Source organism: Ranitomeya variabilis, chromosome 2 (genome assembly GCF_051348905.1).
Source record: "Ranitomeya variabilis isolate aRanVar5 chromosome 2, aRanVar5.hap1, whole genome shotgun sequence".
In the NCBI taxonomy this organism is placed as follows: domain Eukaryota; kingdom Metazoa; phylum Chordata; class Amphibia; order Anura; family Dendrobatidae; genus Ranitomeya; species Ranitomeya variabilis.
In genome coordinates, this window is record NC_135233.1 from 84,860,577 (window position 1) to 84,883,383 (window position 22,807).

Below are 22,807 nucleotides of genomic sequence, written 5' to 3' on the forward strand. Positions count from 1 at the left end.
AAACAAGGCGTTGAGGACCTGGTATATGGCGGCTTTCTGTCTCTGCTTGTAAGTTTTGTCTGACACCATACAGGAAACTCATAAAGTCTTGCGCGGGAGTTAATTGGACTGAGCGTTTCAAGTGACCCCGTCAGCCCGTTACGTAAGTGTCCCTAATCCTGATCAGTGCAGATCCTGAAGGCCAACGCTAAGGAGGGGAAAGCGTCGTGCATCCACCATCTTACCTTCATTTGTTTCAAATCTTCGACTTTCACTTGTGGAATCTGATCTATAGCTAGAAAAATCACATAAGGTAATTTTAAAGACCAGATCGAGATTTTCACTAACAGGAAGAGTTGTGAGTGAGACCTGTACCTTTCTTAACATCACTTGCTGTCCCGGAGGAGGACGCAGCTGACGGCCTGAGCTCCGAGCTTGTTTGGGGAGTCACACTGGCTTTGGCATTATTGGTTTTCCCTTTTTTATCGTTCTTTGTGTTGTCATTTGGCACATCGGCGATATCACTCTGAAGTAATAATTATCATCTCTTAGTATCATGACAGAAACGTATACAGGTCAAGTTATAAAATGTGCACAGACTGACAGCTAATGTGTGCAACATGGCGGATCCTTCTCTCCCCATACAGCATCTGCCGGAGGAGTCAGGAGGCCCCATATGCATCAGACTGTCAGCTGGCGGGTTACGGATCATTACATACAATCCTATTTATGTCCTATTTATGTGCACTTACTGTTTCAATACCCATCGCCCTCATCTGATCGGCCCTTTTCTCAGTAATAGACAGGAACTTCTTAGGATCTGATAAAGCATCAACAATATCTAAAAAGAAAGAAACAAAAAACAATGTGAGATATGGAGGCTTTATTATTAGATATAGTGAAGTACATTATTAGACTGTGTGAATGTGGCTTTATTGACTACCTAAGCCTATAGCCTACAGAGGTAAAGAAGTGTCCACTCATATTTTTCTCTTTCGCCCTTTTGCCTTCTCACGTTTCCTTTTTTTTGGCGGACCAACCCGTGACATCCTACACTACTGCTTCTCCAACTGTATAAATCTATGTAAGTCAAGAACATCTAACAGATCAAGCCTGGGACTCGTTTTTCTTCCTATCTTTCATCTTACCTCCAAATCCATCAGGAACGTAGGTCTTCAGAACAATGCTGCAGAAAATGGTTGGCAGGGAAAGCGGCTTGTTGCCTTCATTCCGAAGTGAAATGTGCCGATATCCAGCCTGGAGACCATCTAATGGCAATATCCTCTGTCCTATCAGTTTATTGTTGTCATCATACACTGCTATCCTTAGCACAGCAAGGTCAGGCAAGATAACCTGGTGGTCAGAGGAAAGTAATAAGAACATTGCTTGTGCTCTGCTCACATGTCCAGTATCTGTTTCCTTTTTGATCCATTTTGGGATGATAAAGACAGAAAGGAAATGTTTTTTTTTCCGACTAAAAAAAAAAAAAATCCATTGCAAACGGATGCAAAATGGAAACCAAAGTGCACATTCTAAAACTGATCCATTTTTTTTTAAAGATGGTTTCATTCAAAAATGTAAACGTTGATTATAATTTTGTGTCCATCTCACTCTGTTTGGAACAGATCCTTTTTTTGTTAAAACTGGATCCGTCACAGACAGAAGACAGCTTGACATATGAACAGAGCCTTACACGTTTACTTTACAGATTTATTATTGGAATCAGCTCCCACCTTTCGAAACACAAACGCCTCCTCATTATACACCGGGTTCAGTCCATTGTTCATGACCATACGAGTCCGGAACTCTTTTCTTATGGTGTCCGTTGGCAACCCATACATATCCACCTCAACATACGTCCCAATTTTTTTGTCTGAGAGGAACTGTCCAGATATAACCTGTGGTGATATACAAAACTCTCAGTCACCCTGAGTAAATGGTCTGAATTTTGGTGACGCCGCAATAAATCAAATATAACAACCCCAAACTATATTTACATTATTATGTTTCAGTATGACTTTATAGAGACATTAGGCCATCTCAATACCTGGAACATGAGGGCTGACTTAAAGGGGTCGTCTGGCTAAAACAAGTTATCATCTATCGACAGGATAGGTGATCCCTTACTGACTGGTGGGGGTTTGACCACTGAGTCCCACACTAATAAGCACAAGGAGGCACTTTCCTCCGCCCCCCATTAGAAGGAGTCGTGCACATGCTCAACCACCACTCCATTATTCCTGTAAGGGTCTTTCAAGCTTTTTTCGACAGCCCCATGGAGAATGAATGGAGTGGTGGTCACTCATATGACCTGACTCTGTTTTGTAACCGGGAAAAGTTCCCATCAGAGATAAAAATTCCCCGTTTTGCTGATCAGTGCAGCTTCCAGCTGTAGGACTCCGACCAACTAGTCAATTATCACCTATCCATACTTATTTTCATTAAACAACAGCTTTTACTCTAGCAGTGTGTTCACACATAGTTTTTTATGTAGACATTGAAGGGCATCCACCTCAAACACCCACTAATAACTCACTGTCTCTGTACCTAAAGCTTTGAGATATGGACAGGTGTTTAGTAGGATCTTTACATCATAAAGCTTCTGAAAGGGGTGGACAAGTTTAGAAAACCCAGTTTTATATCCCCAACTATGGAATAGGAGATCCATAGTCAACAGAGAGGGCGTTTGTGCAATATCCTCATTTCTTGGCCATGGGGAGGAGCAATTACTAAAATGCTTTGTGGTCTAGAGAACGGACCAAACTACAGACCAGCCCGCAATGGACCATTACTTACGGTACATACGTGTGTATTTCTTTTCCAACTTAAAAAAAACATACCAAATAATTTCCTGCATCTCAACCTAATGGACAAATGTTGGCAAAATTTGAGAAGAGTAGTATACAGAGGTTTGTCGGAGAGGAACCAATTTTTTTCTTAAAAAGTCCCAGGCTAATGACTCAATGATCCTTTCCCATACATCTGGATCCTATAGACCAGGAACATCAACCTGATTAAAAATGTGTAAATCTGGATCACTCTAACACCACTAGATTTCCTTTTCATGGCAACATCAATTGTATACCTGAACAGAGCAGGTAGCTGCAATCACTCCATCCACTGGAGTCTCAGAGAATGGGTCAAATGTCCTGTCTGGGCGTCTCATGAAGTCCGGTTTTAGTAGGAACCTGATGAACGGCAATAAGATATTTAGAAATCTTGAAATACAAACTAATATTCTTAAAAAAATTGATAATTGCTATAGATTTATAACCACTGATCAAAAGAGTCAAAATTAGATCCACCTACAACAAAGACTGTTACTCTACACATACAGGAATAGTCAAACAAATCAATAAAGGAAATCTGTCAGTTTGTGCTATATCATCTGACAGCAACATGATGAAGGGACAGAAACCCTGATTCCAACAATGTGTCACTTGGTTTACTGGGTGCAGCAGTTGTGATAGAATTATTGTTTTCTCTGCTGCAGATCTACCAGAGCTCTGAATGCTGAGCTGTGTATAACCCCACAGACACCACTGATTAACAGATTTCTTTGTAAATTGCATATTTTAGGTTGACCAAGAGGCACCAGACACAATCCTCTAGTGATAATCTCCTGCTGATAAAACACTGATTTTATTGAAACAGCTGCACACAGCCCAGTATGTGACACATCACTGGAATCAGAGTCTGTACCTCTAAATCATGATGTTCTCGAATTACATAGCAAACCACTGACAGTTCCATTTAAAATGTACCTGTTGTTTCAGGTACGTTTTCCAAATATGCTGCTTTGTGCATAAAAGAGGAATCTAACTATGCCTGCCCATTTTATAACTGGTATCCTGCATTATTCTACAGTTTACCCCTGTGTGGGTTTTATGTCAAATATTCAGTTCTCTAGGAGTTAGTGGATGACAAGCTACTTTGATGTCTCCCATACACAGTACACACAGAAAGATGAGGGATTCCTTCTCTTCTTTCTCTGTAGCGCACACACAGAAGCAGTAGCAGCTGGAAGACATTATACAGCAGTACTGACCAATGTGGCTGTGAATCCAGCATCAGGATCTGCATATGTCTACCTGGTCTCTCACTTTGCTGATTGCTTCTAATGCCTTGTCCCCTTTTCCCTCTCCATAGACTTCAACTCATTATGTAACTGGACATGTCACTGTGTGAGTAGTCTGAGTAAGACAGAATTGAGCTGTTTTTTTCCAAATGGATGGTGAGTTCAGGAGAAGGGGGGAGGGGAAGCAGTGGTAATAAGTGGAGAAAGAAGCATATTTTGCTGATAAGATATATTTCTAAGTTTCCTATATTCACTTGTACTATTGATTTATGCGAAGTTTCTTGACGACTAAACCAAAAGATTAATTATGTACAATGTGCGATAACTTACCCACAGGATCCGTTGTATTCAAACTTCCCCTGGTTCAGCTGCATTGCCAGATCTATCGAGAGAAACATATTACTACTTCACCATACATAACCGATCAGTTCATGTACGTACAATAGACCATAGCTGGTTGTCACACCGGCTCATATGATTCATAAGAAGCAATGCGGTTGTCATTGGGTGACATAACAAGTCTATGAGCAATAATGTATGGGTGTATTGATACTCCTTATTGACTTCAAAGGCAACATTGAAAACCAATGGCACACATATCGGCATAAGTCCAATTAACCCAATTACTGATATCACCATAGCCACTGGATGATTTAAGTCAGAAGCAACCGTGGGAGATCTGGGCATTGTGGATATAATGAGGGTGTTAAAATGTGAAAATAATACGATTATGGAGAAAGCTGCCATTGTCTTGGGATGTTTTACACATATTCTACAAAGGCATTTTTAAAGAGAATCTGTCTCCTTAGAAAACTCTATTTACCTGCAGATATCAGGTTAAAAATGAATTTATTTCCTCCCAGGAGCTACCGGCTTTCAGTTAGGTCCAAAGCACCGCTCACTATAATGTGAGCCGCAGTTGTAGGCGCACTCTTTTACCGATTAACCTGATCCCTGTGCACAGATGTGCCGCAGAGCAAGTTGTCAAAGTGCTTTCTGCTGCCTGCTGCTTACAGTATAGATTTCAGTGACTGTAATCCCTCCTTGCACCGCCCCATGACTAAAAGCTGGCAACTCCTGGGAGGAACTTAGCTCATTTTCTTCTGGTAACCGCACTTTTAGTAAGGCGACCAGGGAGGAGTTTAATGCTATTTATGTGCAGACTAACCATATATCTGCAGGTACATAGTTTTCCAAGGTGACAGATTCCTTTTAAAAACTATCAAAGAGCACTGGGAAGATTACCAGAGTAACATTCCTTTCCCTCAGTCACAGAGGCGATGGCTATAAAACTTCCCATCTTCAGCTCGCCAGCACATTAAAAGACAACTCTCAACATATGCAACAAACACCGGGAGCTCTAGTTTGGCAATAGCTGCAGATCCATAGAGTTAGAGACTAGTGATGAGTGAATATACTCATTACTCGAGATTTCTTGAGCACGCTCGGGTGTCCGAGTATTTTTTAGTGCTCGGAGATTTAGTTTTTCTTGCCGCAGCTGAATGATTTACATCTGTTAGCCAGCATAAGTACATGTGGGGGTTGCCTGGTTCCTAGGGAATCCCCACATGTACTTATGCTGGCTAACAGATGTAAATCATTCAGCTGCGGCAAGAAAAACTAAATAAAGAAGACATCGTCGATGTACCTGACCCAATGTCGTACCTTGGATTTGTACCAGCTGGAGTTGTAGACAATGGTGGACTCCCACCACCCCAAAAAAAGATTCGCCAGAGGCGGGGCACAACGGGTACCCATGGCCACGCCAGCCTGAGTACATGTCGGAGTTGCCTGGTTTCTTTGTGAATTCCCACATGTACTCAAGCTGTCTAGTAGCTGCAAATCATACAGCTGCGGCAAGTAAAACTAAATCTCCGAGCAGTCATAAATACTCGGAGGTCACCTGAGCAACGAGTACAATCGCTCATCACTAATGACATATAGCACATCATGGTCTTCTTTCTGAATAAAAACAAGACAACGCTGACGATTTCTCTAGGAATTATGATTGAGGACCTTTCTGACATGGCATCATGATTTGTATCCATTCCTCAAAGGAATCAAAGTGCCTAGAAGATGACTATGGACATGCTGCCATTCTTCATCTTCCTCCGTCACTTACAATCCTCTAGGACAGTTCTGTACGATTCTGTAGGAAGGTTATTTGCAGCGAGCAGGGTCCTAGACACATTGATTAGATTCTCCATGGGGTCAGCAGCTGCTTTTTTTGTTAAACCTTGTTGGCAAACCCAAATAACAGGAGACAGTCGGGATCAGATAATACACAGATACCATTTTTCTCTGTATCTCCGCATCACAGCAAATTAGAATTCTTCGCATTTTCCACAACACATTATTCCAATCCTCATTAATGCCGCATCACTTGTACATTGGCTAATTACCATGCAGAACACACGGCATTTCTATATATACCCCGACTGCTCGCTGACTCCATTACTTGTCAGTAAACATCTTAATATCATTTGAGCCGATTCCATTTCCAATATAAAAAGCCAAAGGCGTTTTTGTAGCATCTGTTTTGGAAGTTAGAAAGCAAAGGCCTCCTCGGCTTTCAGCTTGACTGGGCGTCACAGCCTACCTGGGGTCTGATAGTTCAGAGAGACCATCTGGCAGCCGGCGTTCCAGAAAATTTGAGGCATATAATTACTGGAATCCACTCGCCCACCCTTGGGGTAGATTCGGCTCATCTGCCGTTTGTTGTAGCTATGAATATTGTTAAGGAAAAGCCAACCTGAAAGGTGAATCCTGTAATATTCTCCACCAGACTACGTTTGTTGGAATGTTACAATGATTTATTTTGCTTGCTTATATAGCGCCATCATATACCACAGCGCTATTCAGATAATATCGCTGTCCCCATTGGGGCTCACAATCTAGATTCCCTATCAGTAGGTGTTTGGATTGTGGGAGGAAACTCGAGAACCCACAGGAAACCCGCACAAACACGGGGAGAACATACAAACTCCGCGCAGATGTTGTCCTTGGTGGGATTTGAATCCAGGAAACCAATGCTACAAAGCATCAGTGCTAACCACTGAGCCACCATGCTGCCTCAATGTGGCCAATTCTTATCACATAGTACAAATAGTACAGTAATAAAGCGTGCAATGTACTTAGGCTATGTGCACATGTTGAGGATTTGCAGCCGATCTTTCTGTAGCACAAACCAGTGTTACCAGTAAAAAATGAGTTTTGCCGCATTTTTTCATGCATTTTGACCTGCGTTTTTTTTCCCCTTTCATTTCCATTTGTGAAAAACCCTGCAAAAATGCTGAAAGAAGTGACATGCTGCAGATCTGAAAGAATGATTTGTTGGAAGGAAATACCAATAAAGAATGGAAGGAGTAGGCAGCTCTCCACAGTGGTCTGTAGATCTCTGGAGACTGGATCAATGCCACTGCTCAGGTGGGAAGACAAGTACATGAAATAGCCATAGATCCAGCTATGCGGAAAAGAAAAAATAAACAGCACGTGGTTTCAGAAATGTCATTCACTTTGCTGGTACTGTAAAACGAAGCACTTCAAGTTACAAATGTGCGGGGAAAAAAGTGCCAAAAAGGCAAATTGTGAACAAGCCCTTAGTCAAAACTCTACTATGGCCCATTGCCAGCACTGCTTGCTCTCCTTTGGGCCCATGTATGGAACGTATTGGTGATGTTCTGTCTGGAGCACCACGCCATCACCGGTGCATCACCGGAGCCTGAGTACAGCTTTGCACCCACACACTTTCAGTGCTGTTCTCGGAGTGTTTGTGCCCCTAGAACTTCTGTGTGGTTGCACAAGGGAATAGTCCACATTCTCACCTTTAGGCCCCATTCACACGTTTGTGTTGCACGTATGTGATGTATCTGGTTTTTCACAGATAGGACACGTACCCACTATAATCTATGGTGCTAGTCACATGTCTGTATTTTGTCACAAACCCTGTGTCCATGCAAAACTCATTTGAGACATGTCCATTTTTTTCGGCAGCACGGATGAAAAAGGCCAAAACAAGTCTATGGGTCCGTGAAACACACGCACAACACACGGATGGCATCAGAAGAAGCTTTGTAAGTTATTTATTTATCCACTGATGACATTGATGGCACTTAAAGATGTGAATGAGGCCTTTCTGAAACTGCCCGGTTGTCGGGCCTCCCCGCTGGACTGTGTAGCTCAGGTGAAGCATATCATTCCTCGCTACATCTCTGCATTTACCTGAGGAAGATTCCACTGCCCATATGCAAAGACCTTTTCCCCCTGCAGGCGACGACCACCCCCCTCAGTATGTTTATGCACGCATTTGTGGGTACTTTTATGTTTCTAGAATGTATTGGGTTTTTACACTAATTCTCCTTGCTCTTAACATTCTTCATTCTTAATATTACTCTATTCTAAACTTAATTCTAATCCTCTAACATCTTGTGAGACGTGTAGATATGGATCTAAGTGCTTGGCAATAATGGTACAAATCCTTAGAGCACCTGATTCTGACACCTCTCTGCTCCCCAGCCCCTCTTTTTTCAATGTAAAGGTTCGTTCTCATGACCGAATTTTCACTCCAAATGGTATCTGTGAAAAAACGGACAGCTCTAACCAATGTTATTCAATTGGGCTGTGCAGCAGATGAGCGCTTTTTTTTCACTGACTGAATCTGCGTGTGAAAATAATCACAGCAAGCATTAGTTTATTCCATAAATCGGACGAGAGTCACCTATTCAGGTCAATCACCCATTCAAAGCCACTTTTCTGGATGAAACTAACTGATTTTTTACATGCTCTTGTGAAACTACCATGAGTGGTGACAGTAGGGAGCGGATTGTACACATAAATGCAGTGGAGAGGGAAGAAAGTATCTCAGGAAGGGCACAGAATACAGGCTATAGACAAGTAGAAAACCACATAGAGAGGAAATAAGTATTGGAGCTCTGCTGATACATTAATGCAAGTAAAGACAGCAGCACCCTGGATATACACAGACCTCACATCCAGCCTGTATTACCAGGAGAGACACTCCACATAGGAAAAAAGGCTGAAACTTTCATGTCAGGGGTCTGAAAATGAATATGTCAAAGATGTCCTTAGTAGTGATGAACGAGAATGCTCGTTACTCGGGTTTCTCCAAGCATGTTCAGGTGGTCTCCGAGCATTTGTGAGTGCTCGGAGATTTAATTTATGTCGACGCAGCTGCATAATTTGTGGCTGCTAGACAGCCTGAATACATGTGGGGGTTGCCTGTTTGTTAAGCAATCCCCACATGTATTCAAGCTGTCTAGCAGCCACAAATCATGCAGCTGCGTCGACATAAAGTAAATCTCCGAGCACTCACAAATACTCGGAGACCACTGGAGCGTGCTCGGAGAAACCCGAGTAACGAGGTGAAAAAATTCAACCTCCTTGTTCTTACCATGATTCCTGCATATCTCACATACCAGCATTTGTTCAGGATTTACTTACATACATTTTTTATTCATAAGTGATGGTTTCAAAGGGGTTTTCTGTCCTAAGATATTTTACCTCTACACAGAATAGATGATTAATGCTACCCCGGTGGGGGTCTGGGTTTTACAAAGAAACTGTAAGGATACTTTACAAACTCAATAGCATGGGTCTTCAGATACCCCAACCCCACTGATTCATTGAAGGACGACATGTTGAAATGAATGTTCCTTTCTAAAGAAGGAAGAGAAGAGAAAGTAACATTAGTATGTCAGGTTATTCTCCACTATTGTATCTGTTATTGGCATTCACGTCTCTACATACCGACATGGGTTATATGAAGGCAGCAATCACACGAGGAATCAAAGGGCACCATTTCCATAACAATAGCACTTGCAGGAAAGGTAAAGCACTCGGAACGTGATATGTTAATCCCTTATTTATTGCTAGTAAATGTAACCAGATGGCTCCGGTACGGTGCACTGTCCTCCCAGCCTGTACTCAGGATTGGTGATCCCAGCCGTGCACATAACTTTAATCACATATCTTCCGGAAGATGTTTTTTTGGACTAACCTCTTACGTTGTTTTAATGTAAAAAATTTTTTTTATTTGTATCATATAATAGATAGATATAAGAAGAACAGGTTTTAGTCAGGATATATCTCAAGTCTTTATTTCTTCCAATATTATTATATTTGAAACCAGAGGCACAATGTAGCCTGTATAGTGACGGCCATCCTCTCCCGCTGTCTCGCTGTTATAATGCTCCCTCTGGTGGACGAATGACTAAATACAATCATTACAATGTGCGCATTCCGGGGGAGAGTTATTAAGAGCAGTGTACATTATACCATTCATAATAAAGCGCACAGTGGTGTGATATGAGGCTGATTTACAGACGGTACATGATTCTTACTATATTAGGCCCGTTGCATGCAGTGAGGAGGATAGAAGCACAAATCTATGTCATCCATAGGCTGTGGTATAACTGGACTATAGTTTAGGCGACTTTCTGGCATAAGCTGAAGTAAAGATGTCAGGCTGTGTGGCTCAAACCCCTTCCGATAAGCTCTGCTCCATTTTTGGAAAAATGTAAAAAGTTACAATTTATGGCATACGAATGGCGCGCACTATAGCTTGCAGGCCTTCACTCCAGTTTCTGCCATAAATGCGTTACTAAATGTTCATCTCGTTTATGGGGAATTTTAAACAGCTCATCAGGCTTTAATTAAAATGTTACCATTGCTATAGAATGTTTTAAAAAAAAGAAAACAAGGGAATATTTGCCTGCTGTTTCCCCTGGATTCAGTGCAGGCTGCTGTAGTGCCATGATGTCACTGTTCTTCCATCACATGACCACCCAGGCCTGTGATTGGCTACAGTGGTCAGGTGACTAGAGTGGTGTCATCAGATGTTTCTCTGATGATGCCTCATTCTAGTCACATGACTGCTGCAGCAAAGCACAGGTCGGAGAGGAATGTGACAGAACGGTGACATCATGGCTTCCAGCATAGACCAATCTCCGCTGGATCCTCAGGGAGACAACAGGTGAGGATCCCCAGTGACTTATTTTAAAGCCATCCATGCCTAAGTTTTTATTAAGATCGGACAACCTAATAAGTCCCCCTTTGAGGTCTGGGACTTTCTCGCCCTCAGGAGGAGAACTTTTTTTTTTTTCATTTTTCTTCATTTCATTCAGGCAATCATTAATATAGATTTTTTTCCTTGATGTACCCGTTGTTTTTTGGGGGACACATTGTTGCTGTTAATTACCATAATATACATTTTTAATTTAGCAAAATAATATAAAAAAATAATAATACCGTTTCATCTTTTTATTGTTTTATTTATGGCAGCGATCATTATTGTACGTTGATAAGGTTATGATGATAAGTCTCTATGACTCAATGTATTGGAATCTACAGTTAATAAAGTGAATTTACATGACCTTTTTTACCGTTTTTTCCCCTCCAATATCCCTTATTTCATCCTTTTACTTTCATCCTTAAAGGGATTTTCAATGTATTATTTTTTGCCAAATGTAATGTATGTACTGTCATATTTCTATGCTCTAGTACCTTAGCTTCTGTATGAATGTCGCACAGCATATACCTAAGTATGCTATAATGGCAGGAAATATTAAGTCTTGTGGTCCTTTAGTGGACCATGGGGTCTTTAAACTACTACATTTCCCTCCACTCATTAAACTCAAACTTTAACGTGGTGCATTAAATAGCAATGTTCCCTCACACCCAAAAATGAGAAAGTAAAATAAAGGGCGGTGAGCCCAATTAATTGCGCAATATTACTGCATTAGAGCTGTGATTAACAAAGGAGACACCAGATGGCGCCATTATCACAGCTGTTCAGTAATCGCAGGCTTTTTGCTATATTTCCAGCGTTTATTAATATCGCTGGGACTTTAATTTCAAGTCTTGTGGTAAAACCTATTAATGCATCTTTGTAGCTCCATCCACGTGTCTTCATTATTATACATTTGTGTTATTCATCTCATATGTGTCATTTGCTCCACTAATACAGTGTAAAATGAGTGCAGTTTTTCCATGGTGCGCCATTATATCCTGGTGCTACTATAAGGACCATATTAATTACTTAGTTGCTAAAAGCAGCTGACTCGGAACTCTTGTAAAATTACGGGTAGGCTTCAGTACTCACATGCAATAGCTTAGCAGTGAATTATTGCAGGGTTCTCGTGTCCGGACTTTAAAGATTAAATATTGAATAGCCTCCCTGACAGGTTTCACCTTATCAGTGGCTTTATCAGGGGGTAATAGGGCTTCGCACTATGAAAAGCTGCACTCATTTTACACTAAATCAGTCAAGGAAAGGACACATATGACATGAATAACACAAAGGACTATTAATTGAATCACATAAATAGAGCTATAAAAATAGAGGTGCATTAATAGGTTCACAATAAAACTTTAAATCAATTTCTGCAAGATGAAAAACTGCTGTAAATAAAGGAAAATACGCAGTTACTAAAAAATTGTGCCAATAGCGCCATCTGGTGTCTTCTTTGCAAAGTGCAGCTGTAGTACATACAGCTCTGGCAAAAATTAAGAGACCACTGCAAAATTTTCATTTTGTCTGATTTTTCTCTTCATAGGTATATTTTTGAGTAAAATGTAAATTGTTCTTTTATTCTATAAACTACACTGTGTTCCAAATTATGATGCAAATTGGATTTAAGTGTCATAAAGATTTAATTGTTTTGTTTTCCAAATAAACTCGTGGATGGTATTGTGTCTCAGGGCTCAATGGATCACTGAAATCAATCTTAAACACATGTGATAATTAGTTTTCCAGGTGATTCTAATTAAAGGAAAACTACTTAAAAATTATGTTCCACATTATTAAGCAGGTCACAGTTTTCAAGTAACATGGGAAAGAAAAAGGATCTCTCTGCTGCTGAAAAGTGTTAAATAGTGCAATGCATTGGACAAGGTATGAAAACATTAGACATTTCACGAAAACTTAAGAGTGATCATCATACTCTGAAGAGATTTGTGACTGAAACAGAGCACAGACAGAGTTCATGCAGATAAAGGCATAATGAGGAAGGTTTCTAACGGACAAATTCATTGGATTAAGAGAGCAGCTGCCAAAATACCATTACAAAGCAGCAAACAGTTATTTGAAGCTGCTGGTGTCTCTGGAGTCCCTCAAACCTCAAGGTGTAGGATCCTTCAAAGGCTTGCTGTGGTGCATAAACCTACTATTCGGCCACCCCTAAACAGTGTTCACAAGCAGAAATGGTTGCAATGGCCCAGACATACATGAAGACTTGTTTGATGATGAGTGTCATGAAACCCTGGATGGTCCAGATGGATGGAGTAGTGGATGGTTGGTGTATGGCCACCATGTCCCAACAAGGCTGCAATGTCAGCAAGGAGGTGGAGGAGTCATGCTTTGGGCCGGAATCATGGAGAAACAGCTGGTAGGGCCCTTTAAGGTTCTGAAGGTGTGAAAATGACCTCTGCAAAGTATATAGAGTTTCTGACTGACAACTTTCCTCCATGGTATAAAAAGCAGAAATGTGCCTTCAGGAGCAAAATCATCTTCATGCTGACAATGCCCCATCTCATGCTGCAAGGAATACCTCTGAGTCATTGGCTGCTATGGGTATAAAAGGAGATAAACTCATGGTGTGGCCACCATCTTCTCCTGACCACAACCCTATAGAGAACCTTTGGAGTATCATCAAGCAAAAGATCTATGAGGGTGGGAGGCAGTTCACATCAAAACAGCAGCTCTGGGAGGCTATTCTGACTTCATGCAAAGAAATACAAGCAGAAACTCTCCAAAAACTCAAGTTCAATGGATGCAAGAATTGTGAAGGTGACATCAAAGAAGGGTCCTATGTTAACATGTGACTTGGCCTGTTAGGATGTTTTGGAGGTAAATAACTCTTTTGTTCAGTGAATGTGACCTCCTAATGCTGCAAATTCCACAAATGAGCATTTTCAGTTCTTTAAAACATCAAATGTTTAGAAATTCTACTGTGCCTAATAATATGGAACAGTGAATTTTGAGTTTTTATTCATTTTGGAGATTATACTGTTATCATTGGGAGGTTTCTTCAATAAAATTCGATATATACTCTGATGGGTGATTACTTTTATTAGACTGACTGTCATTTGCACCGACCATTTAGGAAAATCCGAGAAAAATATCATTTGCATAATAATTTGGAACATGGTGTACTGATAACATGTCTCCGAATTTCCAAGCAATACATTTTGTATTTTTTTTCTAAAAATGAGAAATGGTCAAAATAACAAAAAAATGCATTGCTTCAGCAAGGCTGGAATTGGGCAGGTTGTTCTTTGCGAAGGACGTATGAATCAAGCCGCATACGAGGTTATCCTGGAAAACCAGTCGATTCCTTTTGCTCAGGCAATGTTCCCCAACTCCGAGGACTGGTTTTTCAGCAGGACAATGTGCCATGCCACACAGCTAGGTCAATCAATGTGTGGATGAAGGACCGCCACATCAAAACCCTGTCATGGGCAGCCCAATCTCCAGACCAGAAGCCCACTGAAAACCTCCGGGATGTAATCAAGAGGAAGATGGATAGTCACAAGCCATCAAACAAAGAAGATCTGCTTACATTATTGTACCAGGAGTGGCATAAGGTCACCCAAAATCAGTGTGAAAGACTGGTTGAAAGCATGCCAAGACACATGAAAGCTGTCATTAAAAATCATGGTAATTCCACAAAATATTGATTTCTGAACTCTTCCTGAGTTAAAACATTAGTGTTGTTGTTTCTAAATGATTATGAATTTGTTTTTGTTTTTTTTGCATTATTTGAGGTCTGCAAGCAATACATCTTTTTGTTATTTTGACCATTTCTCATTTTTAGAAAGTAAAAACAAAATGTATTGCTTGGAACTTCAGAGACATGTTGTTAGTAATTTATAGAATAAAAGAACAATTTACATTTTACTAAAAACTATACCTATAAAGAGAAAAATCAAACAAACTGAACATTTTGCAGTGGTCTCTTAATTTTTGCCAGAGCTGTAGATATATAGTATACAATTAATTAGGCTCACGTCTTGCTCCCTTTTTTAAGCTTTTTGTCTTTTTTGAGGTTTTACTGATTTAAAAGTTAAGTCTTAATAGTATTAATGGGTGAGCATTTCCTGACTGAGGTTGGGTACTTGCCTATTACGATCTCCTTACCGATTCTTCCCTCCCCTCTCTCCCCATTTTTTCCTATCTAATCTTTCTTGCTTTCTTCTAATCTTCTTCCCACGATCTTTATTTCCCTAATAAAGAGAAAATTAGCGAGACTAATCAGTTTTTTGAAGAACTTCATTTATTTTACCAATTCCCCATAATTTTTTTTTGAGGGTTAACGTGTATCTCCACATATTTCACGCCATGTCATGTTACTGTAACATGATGTTTTATTATCACTGCTGTGTCGGTTTGCAATGTCAAATGTTATATAATTATTTGTCGCATAAATAAACAATTAAAGAATAAAAAAAGTTTTAATGGGGGGGGATTTTGGTAGTTTAATTGCCTATTGATAAATTGGTATAAGGTGTGTACCACAGCATCCATCTGGGGACTTTCCTACTGCATTTCCTCTACTACTACAAAATACAGGACCGGATCCTGTTGTCACAGGAATTTCCTTTATGTGATTGGTTCCTTTCAGACTTCACTTTAAAATACAACTATAAGAACTGATTGCAGCAATATAAGTTTTAAAGGCTGAAAAACCCAGGATCGCCTGATCTCTGAAATTGGGGTGAAGCAAGGACTATGCACTACAGCTGTCACCCTGCCCCCGATGTCTGACATTGGGGTGGAGCGAGGGCTGTGTACTACAGCTGTTACCCTGTGCCTGATGTCTGACATTGGGGTGGAGCGAGGGCTGTGCACTACAGCTGTCACCCTGTGCCTGATGTCTGACATTGGGGTGGAGCAAGGGCTGTGTACTACAGATGTCACCCTGTGCCTGATGTCTGACTTTGGGGTGGAGCGAGGGCTGTGTACTACAGCTGTCACCCTGCCCCCGATGTCTGACATTGGTGTGGAGCGAGGGCTGTGTACTACAGCTGTCACCCTGCCCCCGATGTCTGACATTGGGGTGGAGCAAGGACTATGTACTACAGCTGACATCCTGTGCCTGATGTCTGACATTGGGGTGGAGCGAGGGCTGTGTACTACAGCTGTCACCCTGAGCCTGATGTCTGACATTGGGGTGGAGCGAGGGCTGTGCACTACAGCTGTTACCCTGCACCGATGTCTGACATTGGGGTGGAGCGAGGGCTGTGTACTACAGCTGTTACCCTGCACCGATGTCTGACATTGGGGTGGAGCGAGGGCTGTGTACTACAGCTGTTACCCTGCACCGATGTCTGACATTGGGGTGGAGCGAGGGCTGTGTACTACAGCTGTCACCCTGCACCTGATGTCTGACATTGGGGTGAAGTGAGGACTGTGCACTACAGCTGTCACCCTGTGCCTGATGTCTGACATTGGGGTGGAGCAAGGACTGTGCTCTACAGCTGTCACCCTGCTCCCGATGTCTGACACTGGCGTGAAGTGATGACTGTGCACTACAGCTGTCACCCTGAGCCTGATATCTGACAATGGGGTGGAGCAAGGACTGTGCACTACAGCTGTCACCCTGCCCCCGATGTCTGACATTGAGGTGGAGCAAGGACTGTGCTCTACAGCTGTCACCCTGCCCCCGATGTCTGACATTGAGGTGGAGCAAGGACTGTGCTCTACAGCTGTCACCCTGCTCCCGATGTCTGACATTGGGGTGAAGTGAGGACTGTGCACTACAGCTGTCACCCTGAGCCTGATGTCTGACATTGGGGTGAAGTGAGGACTGTGCACTACAGCTGTCACCCTGAGCCTGATGTCTGACATTGGGGTGAAGTGAGGACTGTGCACTACAGCTGTCACCCTGAGCATAATGTCTGACATTGGGGTGGAGCAAGGACTATGTACTACAGCTGTCACCCTGCCCCTCATGTCTGACATTGGAACATTGGGGTGGAGCAAGGACTGTGCTCTACAGCAGTCACCCTGCTCCCAATGTCTGACATTGGGGAGAAGTGAGGACTGTGCACTACAGCTGTCACCCTGAGCCTGATATCTGACATTAGGGTGGAGCAAGGACTCTGTACTACAGCTGTCACCCTGCACCTAATATCTGTCATGGGAGTGGAGGAGTGAGGACTATGTACTTCAGCTGTCACCCTGCACCTGATATCTGTCATGGGAGTGGAGGAGTGAGGACTATGTACTACAGCTGTCACCCTGCACCTGATATCTGTCATTGGAGTGGAGGAGTGAGGACTATGTACTACAGCTGTCACCCTGCACCTAATATCTGTCATGGGAGTGGAGGAGCGAGGACTATGTACTACAGCTGTCACCCTGCGCCTCATGTCTGACATTAGGGTGGAGCAAGGACTATGTACTACAGCTGTCACCCTGCACCTGATATCTGTCATTGGAGTGGAGGAGTGAGGACTATGTACTACAGCTGTCACCCTGCACCTGATATCTGTCATGGGAGTGGAGGAGTGAGGACTATGTACTACAGCTGTCACCCTGCACCTGATATCTGTCATGGGAGTAGAGGAGTGAGGACTATGTACTACAGCTGTCACCCTGCACCTGATATCTGTCATGGGAGTGGAGGAGTGAGGACTATGTACTACAGCTGTCACCCTGCACCTGATATCTGTCATTGGAGTGGAGGAGTGAGGACTATGTACTACAGCTGTCACCCTGCACCTGATATCTGTCATGGGAGTGGAGGAGTGAGGACTATGTACTACAGCTGTCACCCTGCACCTGATATCTGTCATTGGAGTGGAGGAGTGAGGACTATGTACTACAGCTGTCAACCTGCACCTGATATCTGTCATTGGAGTGGAGGAGTGAGGACTATGTACTACAGCTGTCACCCTGCACCTGATATCTGTCATTGGAGTGGAGGAGTGAGGACTATGTACTACAGCTGTCACCCTGCGCCTCATGTCTGACATTAGGGTGGAGCAAGGACTATGTACTACAGCTGTCACCCTGCACCTGATATTTGTCATGGGAGTGGAGGAGTGAGGACTATGTACTACAGCTGTCACCCTGCACCTGATGTCTGACATTAGGGTGGAGCAAGGACTATGTACTACAGCTGTCACCCTGCACCTGATATCTGTCATGGGAGTGGAGGAGTGAGGACTATGTACTACAGCTGTCACCCTGCACCTGATATCTGTCATTGGAGTGGAGGAGTGAGGACTATGTACTACAGCTGTCACCCTGCGCCTCATGTCTGACATTAGGGTGGAGCAAGGACTATGTACTACAGCTGTCACCCTGCACCTGATATCTGTCATTGGAGTGGAGGAGTGAGGACTATGTACTACAGCTGTCACCCTGCACCTGATATCTGTCATTGGAGTGGAGGAGTGAGGACTATGTACTACAGCTGTCACCCTGCGCCTCATGTCTGACATTAGGGTGGAGCAAGGACTATGTACTACAGCTGTCACCCTGCACCTGATATTTGTCATGGGAGTGGAGGAGTGAGGACTATGTACTACAGCTGTCACCCTGCGCCTCATGTCTGACATTAGGGTGGAGCAAGGACTATGTACTACAGCTGTCACCCTGCACCTGATATCTGTCACTAAAGTTGAGCGATGGCTGTGCACTGCAGCTGTCACCTTGCCCCTGGCGACATTGGCCACATGGCCGTGTGACAAATATTCCCATTATAATGTAGAAACTGCCTGTAACTCTTGACCAGCATTAATTATCCACAGGTTACGGGGCTGCTCCAATTTCTTATTCTGGTCCTCTAATTCAGGAAGATTAAGGGTGATTTTCGAAGACATGATTTGAGAAAAGCGCTCCCTGACCTGATCGTCGCTGCATGGAAACATCTTATATATAAAGACATAGTGTATAGGGTATGGCTTGTGTCTTACCTTCTGCCAACTTGAAACCTTGAAATTTTACTGGCTGCGCATAGTTGATCATTGTGGATAAAAACGGATGTATGTTGGTTGTGGCGCCTACGTACTTATAATTTGCCATCCACGCTTGTTCATCATCTGCAGTTATTGCACCCTAAAATGACATGGGGGTACACCATCATCACTTCTGCTCATATCCTCATCTATCCTGCTACATACAGGACCCATAGCCACAGCTTCAACATCTGCAAAGTATAAAAGCCCAATCTCTCACAATCCTTATACTCTGAGCTCAGCCCAGTGGTATCACTGGGACATGTGTGGAGCTAAATTATCATCATTTACATCTGAACTGTCTTCAAAGGTGCAGCTACACGTTTGTAGAAAAACACCTGGATCTGGATGATAACAGTGAACTTGTGACAGTGCTGAAACAGTTTCAAGGGGTTGTCCACTTCTGCCAAGCCGCTTATTAAATGCTTAAGCGCCCCAGATGAATTTTGGCCATGTATACATGTTGAGTATTTGGTGAGTTTTTTTACCTCCGTTTTTGAAAGCCAAAACCAGCAATGGGTAAAAAATGGTGACGTATTTCTATTACACTTTTCCTCTGATTGTTCCACTCCTGGTTTTGGCTTACAAATACTGATGTTAAATACTGACCAAATACTGACCATGTGAACGTGGCCTTAAAGTCTTAAATCCATACACATTGGTTAAAAATGGGCAAATCACAGCAGAGAATACTGGAATTTATCAGCCAACGATGTCACCAGTGCCCATCATGAACCTGATGAAATCCAATATGTCTGACTGGTTGTGAGTGATGAGGAACATTTGCTCGTCAAAATTTATTATCGTTGACCATCGTGTAACCAGTTGACAATCAGTAACTATGGTCACAATTGGCCATTTTTATTTGAAGGTTTATTAAATGTGTATGGGCTTCCTGAAAGAAAAGGGAGAACCGCACAATTGCTTTATTCCCACCTTTTTGTTATTGTTTTCTTGTTCAGGATCTTCAATGACCTAAAAAAAGAACCACAAGTAGAATTATAATTTCTCTGATAAGATGTATAACAAAGTAGCTTATTTTCATGTCCACAATCGATTTATGAGATTAAAAAGTGATCATGTGATCCGCCCTGCATTGCCAAAAATTAGGATGGTCTTTCTTTTTAGATGCTGCTTGGGCTGTTTAATGGGTACAATTATACCAACTAGTATACCCAGTGGTGTAACTAGAGACTGATGGGCCCCAATGCCGGATTTGGACCGAGGCACTCCCATCCTGATCATATGCAGTATATATATATATATATATATATATGTATATATATATATGTATATATATAAAACGTCCACCATCCTACCATATATGTCCCTCATCCTGGTATATATATGTGCTCTTCATTCTCAAATTAATGTCCCTCATCCTGGTATATGTCCCTTATCTTTGGCCCCATCCTTGCATATATATATCCCCGATCCTGCTACATGTCCTCCATTCTGACGCTGTTCTGTGATGTATAAAAAAAATAAACCATTATACTCACCAGGGGAAACATAGAAGTCAAGGGGTCTCAAAGCAGAAGTGTATAATGCACTCCCCATAGTCCTCCCTATAGTACAATGCACAGTCCATATTGCTCCCTATAGTATAATGCACCCCTCATAGTCCTCCATATAGTATAATGCATCCCATAGTCCTCCATATAATATAGTGCTCATCACATAGTCCTTCATATAGTACAATGCACAGCCCATAGTCCTCCATAAAATATAATTCCTAGACAATAGTCCTCCATACAGTATAATGCGCCCCCATAGTTCTCCATGTAGTATAATCTGCAGTCTATAGTCATATGCACATACCATAGTCCTCCATACAGTACAATGTACAGCCCATAGATATAAATGTTATATAATAAACAACCCATAGTCATCCATGTAATATAATGCACAGCCCATAGTCATCCATGTAGTATAATGCACAGCCCATAGTCATGCATGTAGTATAATGCACAGCCCATAGTCATCCATGTAGTATAATGCACAGCCCATAGTCATGCATGTAGCATAATGAATAGTCCCGATAGGTCAGTGCACTGCAATACACTGCAGCTGACTGTGCATTCGAGGGCCCCTCAACCAAAGGGTTTGGTTACAGCGGCAACTGCTGTTTTTGTGCCCCTGAGTAAGCCTTCACTAGAATACCATACTCATAGTAGTAGGTCAGCCATAGTGACAGCTTCACTATAAATTAAAGAGACTTCTGAATTTATGTAAATAGAACTTAATTATTGTGCAAGTAAACGTTATGCTACTGTGCATCCTGGGAATGAAGTGGCGCTGGTAAAGGCTGCATTCTGCTCAATGTTTCTCCTTGCACGGTGAGGCTCTGGCTGTAATGTACAGAGAGATGACGGACAGCCATATCAAGTGAATGGGCGGCTTCAGTTTATTGTGAGAGCAGGAAAATCTCAGGAGGGGTTGCAGCATTAAATTGTACTGTGTGGAAGAGAGGAACTAAAAGTATTTTCCAATTTTGCCATAAAGCCATGACAGTATTAGACCTAGGATGGGTCACCCAGCAATAACCAGGTTTTACCTCTGTGACTGCACTGTAATAAAAAAAGAAAACAACTAATAAAACAAAAAGAACATTACCTTTTTCGCGCTGTTTGCCGCAGCCTCTTTTTGACTCAGGTCGTCAGCGGAGAGCTCACTTCCAAACTTGTATTCGGGGTGTGCTTCCTCCTCCTGATCGGCTGACATAAAAGAACAAAGACATTACTTAAAGGAATGTTCCAGGGAATAATATTTTTTTTACAATTTTTAAATAATAAAAGTTATACTCATCCTCCCTAATCCCCGCAGATCTCCTTACAACACTTATATAGTCATTGCTGGTCTCTGCTTCCTGGTCCTGTCCTGACATTTTTTTTTCACTTTATAAAGAAGCCGGTACGGCATTGAAACATGTTGTGAATAAAAAACCTTTTTATCATCATCATTGTTGAAGAATTGTATTCCTCCAGTAGCGCAGCCCACCTACATGTTTCATCCAACTGGTCTGCTCCTTGACACACCAGAAACGATGACCTTATATTTTTTGTATTGTTTATCTTTAAATTTTTCACTTTTTACTATTTTATTATTTTTATTTCGTTCTATTTTTTTATTTCCTATGTCTCAAAGAAACTGGGATAACTGTGTAATCCGATCATTCCTCTGTGTGCCAAACACTACATTAGGCCACCACATTTTAAAATAGACATAAACAAACTGGAGCAAGTTCAGAGAAGAGCGACCAGAATGGTGACCGGTCTGCAAACCATGTCCTATGAGGAACGGTTACAGGATTTCGGAATGTTTAACTTGCAAAAAAGAAGACTGAGAAGAGACTTAATAGCTGTCTACAAATATCTCAAGAGCTGTCACACTGCAGAGGGTTCAGCTTTATTCTCATTTTGACAGTGAGGGGGATCAATGAGTGGAAGAGGCTGGCAGGAGAGGTGGTGAGTTCTCCTTCAATGGAAGTCTTCAAACAGAGGCTGGACAGACATCTGTCTGAGATGGTTTAATGAATCTTGCATTGAGCAGGGGGTTGGACTCGATGACCCTGGAGGACCCTTCCAATTCTACCATTCTAGGATTCTGCTATGATCACAAATAATAGCGATCTAATGCCTGCTGTTGACCAATAGATCACTATTAGCAGGGACCAGCTCAATAGGATTGATGGGATGGTACAGATGATCAGACTTTAGAAAGCCCATGACTTCATCCAGCCATGACAAGTTTACATTGCAGTCGCCT

General features: G+C 42.1%; 1 protein-coding gene across 9 annotated transcripts in view; it reads right to left on the reverse strand.

Moving 5' to 3' along the window:
* PLCB4 (phospholipase C beta 4) overlaps positions 1-22,807 on the reverse strand; it is a 329,182-nt gene that overhangs the window by 55,112 nt on the left and 251,263 nt on the right. For all 9 annotated transcript variants that reach the window (XM_077282633.1, XM_077282628.1, XM_077282632.1 and 6 more), the window contains 12 exons: positions 21,656-21,756; positions 19,976-20,014; positions 18,998-19,139; positions 9,649-9,733; positions 6,657-6,781; positions 4,388-4,439; positions 3,065-3,167; positions 1,713-1,877; positions 1,128-1,332; positions 732-820; positions 355-505; positions 225-274 (listed from right to left, as the gene is read on the reverse strand). In XM_077282633.1, the coding sequence (XP_077138748.1) occupies positions 225-274; positions 355-505; positions 732-820; positions 1,128-1,332; positions 1,713-1,877; positions 3,065-3,167; positions 4,388-4,439; positions 6,657-6,781; positions 9,649-9,733; positions 18,998-19,139; positions 19,976-20,014; positions 21,656-21,756 (1,307 nt within the window). The remainder of the gene's footprint in view (positions 1-224; positions 275-354; positions 506-731; positions 821-1,127; positions 1,333-1,712; positions 1,878-3,064; positions 3,168-4,387; positions 4,440-6,656; positions 6,782-9,648; positions 9,734-18,997; positions 19,140-19,975; positions 20,015-21,655; positions 21,757-22,807) is intronic.